Source organism: Drosophila pseudoobscura, chromosome 2, assembly GCF_009870125.1.
Source record: "Drosophila pseudoobscura strain MV-25-SWS-2005 chromosome 2, UCI_Dpse_MV25, whole genome shotgun sequence".
NCBI classification, from domain to species: Eukaryota; Metazoa; Arthropoda; class Insecta; order Diptera; family Drosophilidae; genus Drosophila; species Drosophila pseudoobscura.
In genome coordinates, this window is record NC_046679.1 from 6,302,575 (window position 1) to 6,318,943 (window position 16,369).

General features: G+C 45.2%; 5 protein-coding genes across 14 annotated transcripts; 3 read left to right on the forward strand and 2 right to left on the reverse strand.

Annotated features, from left to right (window-relative positions):
- Positions 1-20: 20 nt before the first annotated feature.
- Positions 21-2,512, reverse strand: LOC6896958 (putative mediator of RNA polymerase II transcription subunit 26). 4 transcript variants are annotated; one of them, XM_015183443.2, is made up of 6 exons: positions 2,430-2,491; positions 2,215-2,323; positions 2,046-2,147; positions 1,776-1,984; positions 1,562-1,710; positions 21-341 (listed from the first exon to the last, which is right to left on the reverse strand). In XM_015183443.2, the coding sequence occupies exons 1-6, from the start codon at positions 2,474-2,476 to the stop codon at positions 148-150; spliced, it is 810 nt and encodes a 269-aa protein (XP_015038929.1). In that variant the 5' UTR covers positions 2,477-2,491; the 3' UTR covers positions 21-147. The 4 variants fall into 4 exon arrangements, with proteins under 4 accessions (XP_015038929.1, XP_003736350.1, XP_002137143.3 ...); XM_002137107.3 differs by lacking the exon at positions 21-341 and adding an exon at positions 468-1,316; XM_033385936.1 differs by lacking the exon at positions 21-341 and adding an exon at positions 1,069-1,316 and having other exon boundaries at positions 2,410-2,512.
- A 651-nt stretch (positions 2,513-3,163) lies between these two features.
- Positions 3,164-5,928, forward strand: sav (scaffold protein salvador). The gene is made up of 3 exons (XM_002137108.4): positions 3,164-4,428; positions 4,494-5,423; positions 5,502-5,928. The coding sequence occupies exons 1-3, from the start codon at positions 3,644-3,646 to the stop codon at positions 5,554-5,556; spliced, it is 1,770 nt and encodes a 589-aa protein (XP_002137144.3). The 5' UTR covers positions 3,164-3,643; the 3' UTR covers positions 5,557-5,928.
- On the forward strand, positions 5,564-10,727 carry Ctns (lysosomal cystine transporter cystinosin). 4 transcript variants are annotated; one of them, XM_033376567.1, is made up of 9 exons: positions 5,564-5,991; positions 8,629-8,770; positions 8,828-8,927; positions 8,988-9,164; positions 9,223-9,583; positions 9,644-9,852; positions 9,914-9,993; positions 10,047-10,149; positions 10,598-10,727. In XM_033376567.1, exons 2-9 carry the CDS (start codon positions 8,731-8,733, stop codon positions 10,707-10,709), a joined length of 1,182 nt encoding a protein of 393 aa, XP_033232458.1. In that variant the 5' UTR covers positions 5,564-5,991; positions 8,629-8,730; the 3' UTR covers positions 10,710-10,727. The 4 variants fall into 4 exon arrangements, with proteins under 4 accessions (XP_033232458.1, XP_033232477.1, XP_033232426.1 ...); XM_033376586.1 differs by lacking the exon at positions 5,564-5,991 and adding an exon at positions 6,294-6,314; XM_033376535.1 differs by lacking the exon at positions 5,564-5,991 and adding an exon at positions 7,219-7,354.
- Positions 10,728-10,843: 116 nt separating this feature from the next.
- Positions 10,844-15,995, forward strand: p53. 4 transcript variants are annotated; one of them, XM_015183406.2, is made up of 9 exons: positions 10,844-10,998; positions 11,053-11,763; positions 12,517-12,630; positions 12,707-12,743; positions 12,815-12,841; positions 14,588-14,897; positions 14,957-15,206; positions 15,262-15,677; positions 15,738-15,995. In XM_015183406.2, the coding sequence occupies exons 1-9, from the start codon at positions 10,907-10,909 to the stop codon at positions 15,758-15,760; spliced, it is 1,980 nt and encodes a 659-aa protein (XP_015038892.2). In that variant the 5' UTR covers positions 10,844-10,906; the 3' UTR covers positions 15,761-15,995. The 4 variants fall into 4 exon arrangements, with proteins under 4 accessions (XP_015038892.2, XP_002137147.4, XP_033232324.1 ...); XM_002137111.3 differs by lacking the exons at positions 10,844-10,998; positions 11,053-11,763 and adding an exon at positions 12,098-12,432; XM_033376433.1 differs by lacking the exons at positions 10,844-10,998; positions 11,053-11,763 and adding an exon at positions 12,286-12,427.
- Gr94a (Gustatory receptor 94a) lies at positions 12,770-14,085 on the reverse strand. The gene has a single exon (XM_001358059.4). It carries the CDS (start codon positions 14,064-14,066, stop codon positions 12,852-12,854), a length of 1,215 nt encoding a protein of 404 aa, XP_001358096.3. The 5' UTR covers positions 14,067-14,085; the 3' UTR covers positions 12,770-12,851.
- Positions 15,996-16,369: the final 374 nt, after the last annotated feature.

Here is a 16,369-nt window from a genome sequence, read left to right on the forward strand (position 1 = left end):
TACCAATCGGCGGGCGTTACTTGATGGGTATATTCAAACACAATTTATTTAGCAAAAGTACAAAAGGTTTTAACAATTTGGAGGGGTGGGTACGTATTGACTGAAGTGATTGTCAAGTTCTATGGCTCTCTAGGGATAATGACTAGTTTAATCCTTGCCAATGTTACCCTCAGTCTGTCGGTACTCGGCCCAGTCCACAAAGCCATCATTGTCCAGGTCCATGGACTTGAGAACATAGTCGATGGTATCCTCCAGGGCCTTGTCCGTGTACACGCTGCCGGTTTTGTGCTCATCGGGAGTCTCGGTTCCCTCCACCGGCGGTTTCTTGCTACTATCTTCGACTGCAATGATAGAATGTTATGTTAAACATATGTTAGACTTAAACGTGTTAGGGCAAGCGCTCACCGAAAACCCCTAACAAATGTTTCTAGATAAGCTACTGGAGGCAAGGGTTTAGATGCGGTGGGTGGGTTTGTGATTTGTATTTGACTTTATTTGCTAGATCTGGTTTTACTTACAAAGAATTGCATGCGTCTCTATATAATAGGTCTCAAATTCAAAAAAAGAGTTTTCGTTTTAGTTATAGTTTTACTTCGATTTTTTTGCGTGTTTTTCTCTCTTTTTGTACAAAACAAACGTTCACACAATCAGTCTGTTTTTTGTTGCTGCTCTCAAGATGCGCTTAAAAATTAGTTCATATCGAAATTAACTAAGATTATGACGAGGGAAAACAAAATAAAACAAAAGCAGCTAAAATTGCACAAACCACTTTAGAGATTCGTGTGGAAAACTATTCAAAAATAGGGAATTTGTGAAAATTTCTTGGAAGGATTTAATGAGTTACAATTTGTTCAATGAAGTTTTCCGATTGGAATGGAATGCTTGCAGCATGGTTTAAGTAGAAATTCTTTGAAGAACGATCTCAAAATTCTGCGCTAAAAACCGTTGACAACGTCGACGTAATTTCATGATGTTTTGGGCGAGAAAACAGGAGTATGTGTTGCACGTCACAGGACTTAAGACGATGACATAGTCAAGCTTGATTGGTGTATGGAAACTAGCTATCTACTAATGAACCGGCTGCTGCTGCTGTTGTTGCTGCTGCTGTTGCTGTTGCTGCTGTTGTTGCTGCTGCTGCTGTTTCTCGGAGGCCTTCTGCTGAGCCTTGATGAACTCCGGATAGTCTATGTAACCGTCACGCGATGTATCGTCCATTTGCAGGATGGGATCAATGAGGGCCACCAGCTCCTCATCGGAGAAGACTTTCTCCTCGACGTGCGGCTTCTCGCCGTTGGGCTGCTCCTTGCTGCCTTGCTCTGGAGTTCAATGAGTTGTTATGTCGTATGCAAGATGGATTAGGATGATGTTTGAGCATGACCACAACCAAAAACCAGAACACACCGGAAACAGCCGAATTAAGTTATTTTTTGTACGTGACGCATATGCAAAAAGAGGTAAAACAAAACACATGAGTCAAACAGAGCAAGAAATACAACCGCAGACGCAATCAAAACACAAAACCAGGATCCTCAATCGAAGAAGAAGAATCGTGCGATCTTACCGTGCCAGTGGATCAGGGACTTGATCAGCTCACAGCCATCCAGCTTGTTGTTGTTGTCCGAGTCGTGCATCTTGAAGTAGTGGAACTGAAGCTCCGCCTCAGACATTTTGCTCGTATCGATGGGAACCTGCATATGCTCCTGGATGTGACTAGAATGTACAGAATAAAAGATATGAAAGCCGAGATAAGATAGTCGTGGCCCTAGCCGACTTACGCGCGCTCCTGCTGAATGTTGCCCGTGTTCAACACCTGCTGGGGCTGGCCGTGATGATGGCCACCCGCCTGCTGCTGGTGATGCACTTGTTGCTGCTGCTGGTGCTGTTGTTGGTGCTGTATGGGCTGCTGCATTTGTGGCTGCTGGTGGATGGGTTGTTGCTGCACAGGAACTTGCTGATACTGCACAGGCTGCACGGGCTCGTATTGCTATGGGAAGGGGATGACAGACGGTTAGTGTCCTTGGGCCCCTGACTTGACTCCTACTCACATACTGCTGCGGCGGCACTCCAGGAGCGCCGTGACCTTGCTGCTGGTACTGCTGCGGCGGCGGCGGCTGGTGATGTTGCGGCACCTGCTGAGGCACTTGTTGCTACATAGAGTCAGAGAATTGGTCAATTAAATAACTAGCAGCTGCTTGCACAATATCAGCAACTCACATAATGCTGGGGATTCACGCCGGGCGCCACACGCTGGGCGCTCGCCAAGCCTAACACGGCCAGCAGCAGGGCTGCTCTGAAATCTGGGAAATGCATCAGGATGGAAGCGCTAGATTCCAGCAAGGATTGGGATTAGATTCAGTCGGATTCCGTGGTTGCTAATCACCACGTCGCAAAGTCAAAACACACACGTACACAAATCACCGCTTCTTCACCTTTTACCATTCGCATCGGGCGACAGCTGTTTAACACCTATAGCCATTCACAACGGTGCATATAAAAATAGTTTAATGCAGCTGTAAATTACCTTTTCCCGATGTTTTATTGTGTTTTTATTATTGTATGTTTTTTTAACATCTGTTCAAATGTCAATCTGCGACTAGAGTTTTTTTAACAAAGTAAAGTAATAAACAAAGTAATTACTAGGTGGTCACACTACCAACCTATTTTATCGCACACAAATACCGATATATTGTTTGAAGCAACCCTGTGATTTGATTAAACATCGCCATATCGAATATATCAAATTAAAGATATCAATATATCGGGAAAAATTCAAAAATGTTTTTTCAGTTTGAAGTTAATAGTTTGTTCAGCGACTTTAGAAAGACGCGTTGTTTTACATTTACAAGCATAAGCCTGCCTTTGTTTGTACAGAAGCTGCAGAGCTGGCTGGAGTGTTAAATATTTGTATTGAATATAAAATAAATATTCATTGCAGTATGATTGCATGCAAAGTGTTGCTGGGCTGGCTGGGTCCTAACGAAGACTCTAGGATGTAATCCAGAAAATATATGGTAAGTGGCAACAAAAACCAGCAACAATGACACAGCATTCCATACACACTTATGTACGTTTCATTCCAACCTTTCATTCGTGACCTTATTTGCTTAAACCTTATTTTACACACAATCCAATAAAAAGTATTACTTAAAATTGGCTAGTCATGTAGAATAATTATCCATTAATCGGATAGAACTATGTGTTTAGGGCTAAGGGTCCTAGCTAGCTGTAAATATTAAACCGAATATCAAAATCTAGGCATATGGTTACCGATCATGGACAGAGAACGATTAACCCATTGTAGACCAGTGGGTATTTAAATACACTCCACGAAAATTTGGAATAGTGAAGAATTTTAGCGGAGTTCAGGCGGCAGATGTCGTGAGGGCTTTTGTAAGTAAAGAGAAAGGAATGGATGGATCTATACAAACAGTGCTATTTTCCGCGATTTAAGTCAATTTGCTCATCTCTTTAAATATATGGGGGTTAAGTGGGTTAAATTAGTTTTTTTATCAGAACACAACAACCAAAAATTGCTGTCTGCGTCGATGCACATGCACCAGCAGGCGCCGCCACAGCCAGAGGAGGAACAAAGGAAGGGACAATAATAGGCACAGGCACAACTCTCGCAGGATCGCCGCGCTGCATGAACTATTTAACAATTTTGCTGTGCAATCGAAAACCGACGATGCTCTCGCGCCGGAGCAAGGAGAAATCCCAGGCACACAAAGAGGGCGTGGTGGGCAAGTATGTGAAGAAGGACACGCCGCCGGTGATACCGGTGATCAATGTGTGGACCAGCGATCAGCGGTCTAAGAAGAAGACGCTCCAGCGCTGCGCCAGCACCTCGCCCAGCTGTGAGTTTAAGCCGCGCAGCTCCAGCACCAGCCGCAACACGTACTCCTGCAACGATGCGCAGCCGGACTACTACCATGCGCGGCGCGCCCAGAGCCAGCTGCCGCTCAATCCGCACACGCACGCCAATCATCCGCCGCTGCCGCCACTCCAGTACCGGGCCAGCAGCAACCAGCTGCAGCTGAGCCAAGGCAACAGCAGCAACTACGTGAACATCGAGCAGATCGAGCGCATGCGGCGCCAGCAGTCGTCGCCGTTGCTCCAGACCCCGACCAGCGGCTTCCAGCGCAGCTACTCCACCACCCCGAAGCACTCGCATCCGCACATGGCGGCCGCTAGCTTTGACGCCGATCAGGGCCTTCTGAGTGCCTCCTATGCCAACATGTTACAGCTACCGCGCCGTCCCCACTCTCCTGCCCACTACGCCCTCCAGCAGCAGCAGCAGCAGCAGCAACAACAGCAGTCACAGCTACAGCTTCATCAGCAACATGCCTCAACGCCTTACGGATCCACGCTTCGATTTGATCCTGCTGCCATGTCCATCAGGGATCGCCAGCCCCGCTATCAACCGACAAGGTAATCCCTGCCTTGCCCATACGTTATGAAAGTCATTCTTACTTCTGGCTTTTCCTTTCGCACAGATCTCCACTGCAACAGCAGCAGCAGCTCCAGCATCAGCAGCTGGCTGCACACTTGGCCGGGAGCTACTCGAGCGACTCGTATCCGATATATGAGAACCCGTACCGCGTATCCTCAATGCGTGTGACCCAGTCGCAGCGATCGGAGTCCCCCATCTACAGCAACACGACAGCTTCGTCGGCCACCCTGGCGGTGGTGCCACCACATCACCATCTGACCGTGCCCTCGAGCGGTGGATCGCTAAGTGGCAGTGGTCGCGGCGGCAGCTCTGGCAGCATTCGGGGAGCCTCTACCTCAGTGCAATCTCTGTACGCCCCACCACCCACGCCGCCGGCAGCTGGTGTGACACCCACTGGGGGTGCTGCGGCGGGAAGTGTAAACGGATCTTTGCAGAAGGTGCCGTCACAGCAGTCGCTGACAGAGCCCGAAGAGCTGCCCTTGCCGCCTGGCTGGGCCACGCAGTACACGCTGCACGGTCGAAAGTACTACATCGATCACAATGCCCACACAACGCACTGGAATCATCCGCTGGAGCGCGAGGGTCTGCCCGTGGGTTGGCGTCGCGTGGTGTCCAAGCTGCATGGCACATATTACGAGAACCAGTACACGGGCCAGTGCCAGCGGCAGCATCCCTGCCTCACATCCTACTACGTATACACCACATCGGCAGAGCCGCCCAAGGCGATCATGCCAGAGGCATCGATGTACGCACCACCTGCCCACACACACAACGCCCTGGTGCCGGCCAATCCATATCTGCTCGAGGAGATACCCAAGTGGCTGGCCGTCTACTCGGAGGCGGACTCCTCCAAAGACCATCTGCTGCAGTTCAACATGTTCAGCCTGCCCGAGCTGGAGGGCTTCGACAGCATGCTGGTGCGCCTCTTCAAGCAAGAGCTGGGCACCATTGTGGGCTACTATGAGCGTTATCGGTGAGTGGCCCGATTCGACGTCGCCGTCGCTGTTTCTTCACTCCACCATTTTAAAACTCTCTTTCATTTCGTTTTCAGTCGCGCTTTAATACTCGAGAAGAATCGACGCGCCGGCCAGAACCAGAGCCAGTAGTGAGAGTCCCCCCAGCCCAAAGACAACTGACGCAACACACACACACACCGGATACTCGCCACTCCGCTAGAGACCTAGTTATCCTACACGATCGACCCTATTAACTTATTTAATCCCCCTTTAAAGCGACCTATGAAATCAGTGCCTTCAACAAGACTTTTACGATGTGAATCGGTGGAGAGATAAAGAGATCCAGCTCCAGAACCAGATGCAGATTCAGATCCAGAGAACCTCTAGTTTTAACGTAGAAATGTTTTACGTTCGATTATACCCATTGTGTACTGTGAATTGAGCTTTGCTTTGCTTTGTACTCGTACTCCGTGTACTGTACTGTATATTGTGCAAATTAAACAATATTTTTGTATGCTCAAATAACCAGAAGAATGTAATCAGAGCCAGAATGTCGCCAAAGGAATGCCATCAATGGGAGTTTCGGTGAGTATCTGATAACTGAACGAACCTGGGGGAACGGACTCGGATCGGATATACCCTTTGTTGTGCCAAGTTTTTGCTTTGGCTTGCAAAACATTCCATTTTCCACATGTGCCCTGCCAAGTTTGCAAAATTTATGCATTTAGCACAAAGATTTGTTTTTGTTTTTCTTTGGTTTTTTGTTTTGGCATAAAATCTTTTATAGAAAGTGAATCTTTTTATCAGCAGTGGTCAGGTTTTTTGTGAATTTTGGAGCATTATCGGCGAGCATCAATCGGGCATCATGCACACGCAATGCATGTTGATTTTATACCACACATTTCCAGGTATTCTTTTTGCACTTTTCGCTCATCAATGTGCTGTTTGTTGTTTTTATACTACAAATTCCATGGAATTCTCTTCAGCACTAATCGCTTGTGTGTCTCAAGTCGATCATCAATGTGCCGCGTCATGTGGCACCGATGGCAGCGGTTGTGGGAATCTTTCGTTTATTTATGCTTTCTTGTTGTTGTTTTAATCAGACTTGATTAGTGAGTGCCGTAGACCGTTATCAACCAGCAACAGACGCCTATAAACATTTTACTGCTGGTAGTACTGCAGTTTCCGCCAAACATCTCTCTCTCTCTCGCTAGCTGATAACAGAGGTTTTTTTTGGGTACCATTTGGTATTTATATCATTATCTTGTAAATCGTATTTTATGGTACACAAAAACATGTGCCTGTTGTTTAGAGATTCCCTGTTTCCCTTTCCCTTTCCGTACCTTTCTACCAAAAAATGTATGATCTTGTGGCAGCTCCTGAATATTTATAGAAATTTTGAGTACCCTTTCGATTGATGGAGAGGTTCGTCAAGTGCAAAAAAAAAAAACCCAGAAAACGAGAAACGAGGGCTGGTGTTTTTCGGATACCCTTGCAGATCCATTGTTTTCCTAATTTGGTCAAAAACCCAAAGATAACTCTGGGAAAATTGGGTTTATAAATAGCATGGGGATGTATGTAAGGGTTATGTGGGTTTATGAACATCAAACAACCATTTATAATACCCTGCAAGGGTACCAGCCAAGCGGCTGGTTGTCGCCTCACTGTTCTGGCTGTTTCGCTCTCGCTCCAATTGTTGTTGTTGTTGTTGTGGTTGCTGTTTGAGGCCTGGGCCTGGGGAGTCAGTCGCGCTGCCGCCGTCAACTGCGCAGCGACTGCATGGGCTCCATTTATACGTATTGGCCTGGCCGGGGACCCGCTCAGTCGCTTGACAGTCGCACATCGTTCGGTATCGCATCGGTTCGGCGTTCATTCGCATCATCATCATCATCCAGCGCCCAGCCTAATTGTCAGTTAAACACATTGTTTAACTTCTGTTTTAACGTCGGTAAGTGGCAAGTGTCCGGACGCTGATCACTGAGCAAACATATGTCTGTTCTGAGTGGTTCTGGGCGATCATTGGGTTGCATTTTTTCGACTCGGATCTCGACCATTTGATTCCCCATAGTCCATATGACATGTGAGAGCGAGCTCCGCTCTGCTTTCCAAGACCAGACGACACCAGTGAAAGTTCTAATCCGGCTGTAAAAGAGACTTATAAACATTCGCTAAACATTCGCGCTTCTCTCCCCCTCATGTGTTGAATTATTTATTACTTATGGCTTTTGTTTATTGGTATTTACACAATTGGTCTCTTTGTGGTGGTGGAGTGTGTGGTGTGGAGTGTGGAGTAATCTTCTTATCAGTGTAATAACTCTAGTGCTGACTTTCTGTGCGAATAGATTACGTTTAAATTCGAGATGTGGCAGCTACAAATCAAAGATCAGCTTCCTGGGAAATGCAATTATAAGTATTTCAACAGAATGAGATATTCTCAGGAGCTGTCAAGAATCATAATCATGCGCATAATATGTGTCTAGTCAAGACTCTGCTCTCCCTCTTCTATTCTCACCCGTCTGTGTCATTGCATTGCTCAAGCCGTGGACTATCTGTATGGGTTTTAGGACTGGCGTAATTTTAGTGGTTGGCAATAATTCGAATAAACCTATTGACACTATCGCCAACAGCATTCATTGAGATAAGCCCATTCTGAGGCGGCCCGACTTATAAACGCCTTGTCATGGGACGCACTATAAACACCGCACCCCCCACCATATACTTAGTACTTGGTCTGGACTCATTTGTGTGTATTTATGGCCGTGTATTTCCTCCTCCTCGATCGAGTGCCGTGCAAAAAAAGTTTGCTCTAATTGCCAAGCTGTAACATTGAAAGCGGGATGGGGCTGGGGGTATGGCAATGTTGAAGGTTGCCCGCCCCGCAAACAGTTTTTATCTCGTATGAAATTGTTAACACGAAAGTTGTATTAAGAGAGAGACACAAAGAGAGAGACACGCACCGCACCAGAGTATAGAAAGAGATGCAATCGATCAGATAGAAATAGAGAGTTAATTGAAACAAAATGTACTACCATTTTATTAAACATCCAATTATTACGATATTTCTCGATCACTGAACTTGTAATCAGCAATAAATCATGGAAATTTGCATTTCAAATTGAATGCAGAACGGTTTCTCACCCTTTGAATGAACGGGTGATTCCCCCCCACTGATTGCAGCAAATTAAATTCAATTCAATTAAATCAATCCATTCCTCCCTTTAGTGCGTCACCGATGAAAATGCCAACAAGTGTGAGAACTCATTGGAATAATCAGTGGATCTAAGATTTCGAGAGTACTTCAACTTCAGAAGAACCAGAATTAGAATGAATACCTTTTTACTGGCCCTGCTCTTCTGGGCAACAGGTAATTAATTGTAATGGAAACAAGAACTTTAAACAAGAATTCGTGTTCTACCGGCAGTTGCCCTGGGAAATGGACAAACCAGTCGTGGCCTAACAGTCGACTCCCATGACATCACCGTTCTGTTGAACACCAACGAGAGCTTCATCGTCTTTGCCAAGTAGGTTTTTATTGAAACTGAATCGTTTCTTATCAAATTTAACTCAAACTCTCCATTCAGGGAAGATCTAACAGAGCCCGTGAGTGTGAGGCTACTAAAAGAGCATGACGATCATTTGAGCTTGGATCCTGAGTCATTCACATATCCAGCGGGAGCTACGGGCAACCAGACGGTGGTGATAACAGGCCTAAGGGCTGGCTATGTGGCTGTCACAGCCGTCGACGGTTCCAATGAACTGTAAGTAACTTGCATTCTGTTATATATGTATTAAATATTCTATATTTCTTACCTTCAGCATCGAAGATGTCTATCTGCGTGTCACTGTGGCCGTGTCGAAGGGCCTCATCTACACCTCGATTGTGTTCGGTTGGGTGTACTTTGTGGCCTGGTCGGTTTCCTTTTATCCCCAAATTTGGATCAACTTCCGTCGCAAGTCTGTGGAGGGCCTGAACTTTGACTTTGTCATCCTTAACATTGTGGGCTTCACATTGTACAGCATGTTCAATTGCGGCCTGTACTTCTTTGACACCATGCAGGACGAATATGAGAGCCGACATCCGCGTGGCCTCAATCCGGTCATGCTGAACGATGTCGTCTTCTCGCTGCATGCCATGTTTGCCACCATCATAACGATCGTTCAATGCTGCATCTATGAGGTAACAATGCGGTGGAGATCTATAAGTATTCCAATTATTATAAATTTCAAAAATTTATAGCGTGCCGGTCAAAGAGTCTCGTGGACAGCCTATTCCTTATTGAGTGTCTTTGGTGTGGTCGTGGTCGTATCGGCCTCTCTGGCCGCAGCCTCTGTCATCCACTGGCTGGACTTTCTGTACTACTGCAGTTATGTGAAGCTGGCCATTACCATCATTAAATATGTACCGCAGGCTCTGATGAACTATCGCAGGAAGAGCACAGCGGGATGGTAAGTGAATGATTTAAAGAGGATTTCCTGGTTCATATTCAATAATGATCGCATCTTGTAGGAGTATTGGAAATATCCTACTGGACTTCACGGGCGGCACGCTGAGTATGCTGCAAATGATTCTGAATGGCTTTAACTACGGTAAGGGTTGCAAATGATGATTATTTTCTCACTTTAAAGCATTGTATTTCCAGACGATTGGGCCTCCATATTTGGGGATCCTACCAAGTTTGGCCTAGGCCTCTTCTCGGTCCTCTTCGATGTGTTCTTCATGCTGCAGCACTATGTGTTCTATAGGTAAATGGAGTGGGAGTAATGGTTCACAAAACATACATACATATATTTGTTAATTCTGCGATGTACTATACCCATCCTAATCGATTGTACACTGATCATTATTGTGCTGTTTGTTCCCTTACTTTACAGGCACTCGAGAGAGTCCTCAAACTCTGACCTCACCACCGTAACAGAAGCCCCAAATCAAACACCAATCGAGCCTAGACACGAGACTTCCGAGAAATATTAGTAGAGCTTTAATCTGTCTGTGTGCTGTAGTAGTACTAGTAGTAGTAGTAGTAGATTTGTGTGCCTATTTATATTATTTAATTTGTATATTTTCGAATTTGTAAATACATATGTATATGCTTTAGCTCCTCATATACTCATACCACGATTGTAAATACTTTTTACTATTGGAATCCAAACATATTTGTATTCTAATAGCTCGTAATGATTGTATTTATAGAACAAATCCCTCGTACGGGAGAGTGACAAGACGTGTCTCGGTATATGCACTAAGACCAGTGGGTTTTATAATGCGTAAACTGTGCCAACGTCCAAAAAGATTCCATTATTAAACAAAAATTAAAATTTAACGTTTTTTTTTTTACTGCACGAGCTCAATGGTAGTTGGGAATAATGGAGAAGTATCGATAGTGACATGAACGACTGTATATCCGCCTTAATTACACTTCAAATGTAAATTGAATGTAATGTAAAACCATCGAATTGGAAAAAACATCGATATCTGCAATGTACATATATCCAAACATCGATGACATCGATGTTAACATGCCGCTTTAGTTTGGTTTATAACTTAAAAATGTCGCTGAAACGAACATCGTCGGTCACCATGACTCTGGAACAGTAAGATAAACGTATTTGTGCAATGCCCTCGTATATAGTTGAATGTTTTGCCAGAAATGCTTGCGGTGTTGCCCGCACAAGCAGCCAAACGCTTATAAAGTTTGTGCAGGACAACGATGGCTTTTTCACAAACGGATCCCAATTGATAAGCTCCAGCACCGTTTCTCAAGCCACTTACACCTGGACGCCTGTATTGGAAGTGGCAGCCGTTGCACAGCAGTATGAGGAATCTGTGATCACTGGCGGGGGACAAAATATGAACAACAACGTAGTATTTTATAACCAAAGCGGACATATGGTTAACACAATGGCTGATGTTTATGCATCAAGCAACATAAACTACGGCGGCCTGGCGCACGTGCCACAGACCATTCAAACTTATAGTGTCGCAGCAGCCAACGATATACAGGAGGAATATTTTCACAATGGCGGATATAATATCAATAATAGTGGTGTAACCTATAACCAAAGTGGACAAAACGCTAGCCGCACAAGCGATGTCTTCGGATCAGGAATCATCGCTGTGCCGAACGTGCCCGTCCTTCCGGGCGCATATTTTAGCAATGGCGGACAACAAGTTTACAATGGCGGAAACTTGGCCGCAAATTGTGTCAACCAAAATAATAATGTGATCCAGCAGAACGCCTGCAGTTTGACTATTCCTGCTACTGTGGAAGGAGCAGGAGCACCCATTGCCGTATCGGTGAATGGCAAGTCCTTAACATACGTTGGACAAAATCGTGCCGCAGTGGCTGTTTATAAGCGGTGAGTATTTTTCACACACACACAAACACCAATTTAGTTTTGTTTAAAAAAACGCGCACATTTCGATGAACCGATAACGGTACTTATCGACTGTGAGTGCGTTGCGCAGGCATAATTTTCATACCCTAGGGAAAATAATATTAAACAGAAAAGTTTGTCATCCCAGGCTCTTATTAATGTAGAAACTAGTCAGTCTCTGTTTTAAATCCATATTTTGAAAAATGTTGCTCAAAATAGGGGCAATAGGAACAATTGTTCTCTTACGTTTTATTACGTTTGATTTTTTTGACCTTTTTCGCTAAAACCTTTTTTTAGGCAAAACCCAATAAAAGCAAGTATTTCAAACAAGCCAGTCAAGTAGAAAATAGGTTCATTAATATGATAAAATCGTGTGGGCAGGTCTGAGAGTTCTATATATCTAGTAATATTCGACGGAATATCAAAATCGAGGAATATGTATAAAAGAACTTGAATTCGTCAGTATAATGACGGTTTGGTATATTTTGGTATATTTTTGAGGGTCACACTGTCCGCGACCACACTGTTTATGTTTAGTTTATTGCGATTTAAAAAATAATCAACAATTTGTTAGCTTCCTGCAAGCTGACTTCTGGTTAAAGGAGTGCCAGGAAGGCACATATCACAGCCAATGTCTTGGCACAAAGTAAGGTATTCAATGATAATGCTAAATCAATTCCTTGCTTCATATTGAGGCGGCCAAGACAAATGCTAATTTATCAAACCTTTCCACAGCGAGGATGCGGTGAATGGCTTACATGCTGCCAACGCTGATAGCTCCGTGGGATCAGCTGCTTCGACTGTGGAGGATGGGGCCATTAATGAAGAGTCCGACGAGCCCACCGACTTGTGAGTATATCGGCCACAGGTGGTTTGTGCGGTCCCCTAATATTTCATGTTTGTATGTATCCTCCTGCTATCATAGAACCACCGAACCGATGGCCTTCCTTCAGGGACTAAACGTAAGTGGAAATACAAACATTTCAGATTTATGGTGCACTAACGAACATTCTTTTATTTGTGATTTGTGCAGTCGGGAAATCTGATGCAGTTTAGCCAGGTGAGTGCTGCTAGTACATTTTGAAGCGATGCGACAAATCGGCCTGGATGAGTATCAGCAAAAAGCTAGAGACGGCGGAAAACACATTACTGATCAGCTGCATGTCCAGCTCGTACAGGCCCATTGGCTTTATCTTGAACTTGGTGAGGGTCACTAGGAGGGTGAAACTATGGACAGCCTGGCGATACCGGCAGTCGGCATGCTGCAGGTTCATCTCCTGCAGTATTATGGCTGTTCTCCTGGTGGCCACGAGTAGATTGTTGCACAAGTGTGCCAGCATTGTGATCTCGGTGAGCGATATGAACAGAAAGACTAGACTTATGAGCGCTCCCAGGCCGTCGTACGGCTTGCTGCCAAGAAATGTGTCCGCTAGGGCATAGTACAGACTGTAAAATCCCACTGTCATGCCCAGCAGATTGCAGATCAACGACAGGATAATCGAAAGAGACATGAGGGACAAGTATTTGTCGCTATTTACATAAATCACTATATAACGGTCCGCCAGTCGGTCCAGCTCATCCGCCAATGAGCAGAACCTCTGCATGCGATAGAACGAAGTGTTCAGCTTCAGCTGATCCTCCCTCTGCATGATATTCACCTGCTGGCGATGCGACTCCAGTCTCACATTGATCGCTTTCAGGATCTCCTTCACCACAATCATGGCTCCAAAGTAGCAGTTGTTGAGCAGGTTTGAAATGATCAGCGGGAGCAGACGGTACACGGTCCAAATCAAACTCAATTCTGGCTCCAGGCGCCGCTGTTGCAGTATGAAGGTTGTCTCCAGTATCAGAGGAAAACCGACCGACTTGACCAGAGCCATGGCAATCGATCGAAGGAGCGATGCGTTGTCCAAATGGAACATTTTGAGGGTCTGAAATAATGGCACTTGGCTCATTGTTTTCGCCACAGTGTCGTTCATGATCATTTGTGTGACATAGTTGATAATTGCCACTGTAATGTTCATGTAACTATAAAGGCTCACAGCATCCCGCAGGTTGATCTGTCCTTGAATGTAGTCCTGGTATATCTGATACCCATAGATGCCAGCAAAGGCGGTGGTCCACAGTATGGCATACGCCAGATATACTTTTGAGAGCTTGAAACTTTGCCGTCTACGGCTATCGTATCGATTGGCCAGCAGTCCAAAGACGGTCATGAGCAGAATCAGTGTAATTGTTAGTACTTTCACCATACGCCTATGCGTAACATCAATCGAAGATGTCATTCTGTTCAAACTTCTAAAGACAGACTAGTCTGGTGTCTGCTATACACTGAACAACAGCCTAATGGCTGCTTAATTGTTTTTTCCACTATCGTACTGATGCCATCTTCAGGACTCCTCTGTCCGACACTATCTGGAGGCATCGCAAGGCACTTGCTTAATGTTCGGTGGTTGGAAATCAACTGAACTGGCTCCGTTCAGGAACAAAAGAGTGGCGACATTCCCCGTGTGACTCAGTAGCAGACGCGATTGTGCTTGCAGCAATTTCATAAGACCGGCATGACGTCACAGTCACAAACGAATCAGAAAAGAAAATACTGCATGTGTTTGGCCAGTGCCGTGCGAAAAAAGTTGCATACACTTGTGAAAGACTACAAAAAAATCAGTTCACGAGCTGTCCTTCGTCGAGTCGACACCTGTTGTGCAAGCAGCAACATGAAGCTCTATCAGCTTTACAAACGCCAAGTGTGATCTGCCCAACTGTTTTTTGGTTTGTTCTCCTACTAATTGCCTGTTCTTTCTAGCAATCCGTGCTGCGCGAGATGATACTGCAGGATCTACAATGCCAAAGCAATAGTTTGCCCAAACTGGAAAGCCACAATGTTGGTGGCTACAATTTCAGCATGGATTTGAAGGAGCCTCCCAAGTCTCACTGGGTGTACTCGGATCTATTGAACAAGCTCTACATACGCATGGAGAAGACATTCAATGTAGACGTGCAGTTCAAGTCAATAATGCCCATACAGCCGCTAAATCTGCGAGTCTTTCTTTGCTTTAATAAAGACGTCAGCGGTGCTGTGCTGCGCTGTCAGAATCACTTGAGCACAGAGCCAGGTGAGAGCTCAGCTTTCTCAGGAGCATCCAGTCCTCTAATAATCTACTTTTCATTGCAGTTACCCATCACAATTTCAAGATGCGCGAGAGTTTGCTGCGTTGCGAGAATCCACGCACCACGTACTGTGGATCGGCTCAGGGTAAGGGCATTTCTGAAAGGTATTCGGTGCTGGTGCCGTTGAATTTGAGCCGTTCTGGGAGTCGCAACGGCGGCTTAATACGCCAGACGCTCGCCTTTAAGTTTGTCTGCCAGAACTCGTGCTTGGGCAGGAAGGAAACAAGCTTGATCTTTTGTCTGGAGAACTCGAGGTGTGTAAGCTGTTAAATTCAGTAGTCCCAACGTTTATACTATTTTTTTTTGCAGCGGCGATATTTTGGCACAGAATTTTATAGGAGTCAAAATCTGCACGTGCCCTAAAAGGGATTGTACTCAAGAAGTACGCCATTTTCGAGGGGAAAATGAGAAGAAACGCAAATCGTTGGCCACATCAGATAATGAGGATGATAACGACGTGATGCCTGCGAAAATACGTCGCCGTACCGTGTCGTGCAAACAAGAAACCGAGAGCAATGACGGCCACGATGCGGACTACCTGCCCAACGATTGGGAGGTTTCGCGCACCTTTGACGGTCAATATCGCCTTGCCATAACGTGCCCCAAAAAGGAATGGCTGCTGCAGAACATCGAGGGCATGATCAAGGAGTCGGCTGCTGAAGTGCTACGCAGTCCGACCAAACCCAATCTGCGTCATTATGCCAACAATTTGTTGAACCTGAAAAGTAAGATTCGCCCGGACATGCTCCCATGGTATTTTGTTTCATATTTTTATCCAATTACAGAACGTGCCTTAGATCTGCTATGACCTGGAGCCTAGCTAATGAAAGTCTGACAATGGTCCAAGCGGATAACCTACTGAGTATTTAATTATTATTAAAACCCACATGCTAGGAAGATGTGGATCTGCTTAGAGTTCAGGGAAAGAGTACAAGTGTTACAGAAGAAAATATAGTTTATAGTTTTATACAGACATGCAACATGTACAAACTGTTGGGCAACCCAAAAGCCAATTAATGTGAATTAAAAATGACTTGAGTTTATTTCATGTCAGAAATTTCTTATAAAAACCAAGTCTTACATGAGATCTTAGTGCTAGCTGCCAAGGCCATCGATTGTAGAGTTAGTTATGAAGATCAGACATGTTTTGTTGTATTTAGATAGTGGCAGGACTTACGTTAGGAAAGTGGACTGGCAGATTGGACAGCTTCTTAAGTTATAAGCGAGTGTTAATCGTTCTGGAAATCCGAATTTACATCAGATCAGTGCGCCTCGTACTGTACAGTACATCATCGTCGCGCATGCTATGGCCAGGGCTCTGGCACATGTGTGGCTTGTGTGTGCGGTCATTGCTCTGCAGAGTTCTATCCCAGCCCAGGCCTCAGCTAGGCTGCAAATTGTTCTGCTGCATTTATGC

Excerpts from the sequence above, each read along its gene's own strand:
- sav (XM_002137108.4), top strand. The coding sequence starts at position 3,644 with ATGAACTATTTAACAATTTTGCTGTGCAATCGAAAACCGACGATGCTC. Across the intron at positions 4,429-4,493 it reads CCCCGCTATCAACCGACAAG|ATCTCCACTGCAACAGCAGC; the intron begins GTAATCCCTGCC and ends CCTTTCGCACAG. Across the intron at positions 5,424-5,501 it reads GGCTACTATGAGCGTTATCG|TCGCGCTTTAATACTCGAGA; the intron begins GTGAGTGGCCCG and ends TTTCGTTTTCAG.
- Ctns (XM_033376567.1), top strand. The coding sequence starts at position 8,731 with ATGAATACCTTTTTACTGGCCCTGCTCTTCTGGGCAACAG. Across the intron at positions 9,165-9,222 it reads GTCGACGGTTCCAATGAACT|CATCGAAGATGTCTATCTGC; the intron begins GTAAGTAACTTG and ends TCTTACCTTCAG. Across the intron at positions 9,853-9,913 it reads AGGAAGAGCACAGCGGGATG|GAGTATTGGAAATATCCTAC; the intron begins GTAAGTGAATGA and ends CGCATCTTGTAG.
- LOC6896958 (XM_002137107.3), bottom strand. The coding sequence starts at position 2,476 with ATGGCTATAGGTGTTAAACAGCTGTCGCCCGATGCGAATGGTAAAAG. Across the intron at positions 1,711-1,775 it reads AACATTCAGCAGGAGCGCGC|TCACATCCAGGAGCATATGC; the intron begins GTAAGTCGGCTA and ends TGTACATTCTAG. Across the intron at positions 1,317-1,561 it reads GTCCCTGATCCACTGGCACG|AGCAAGGCAGCAAGGAGCAG; the intron begins GTAAGATCGCAC and ends ATTGAACTCCAG.
- Gr94a (XM_001358059.4), bottom strand. The coding sequence starts at position 14,066 with ATGACATCTTCGATTGATGTTACGCATAGGCGTATGGTGAAAGTACTA.
- p53 (XM_015183406.2), top strand. The coding sequence starts at position 10,907 with ATGACATCGATGTTAACATGCCGCTTTAGTTTGGTTTATAACTTAAAA. Across the intron at positions 11,764-12,516 it reads GCAGTGGCTGTTTATAAGCG|CGAGGATGCGGTGAATGGCT; the intron begins GTGAGTATTTTT and ends ACCTTTCCACAG. Across the intron at positions 15,678-15,737 it reads CAATTTGTTGAACCTGAAAA|AACGTGCCTTAGATCTGCTA; the intron begins GTAAGATTCGCC and ends ATCCAATTACAG.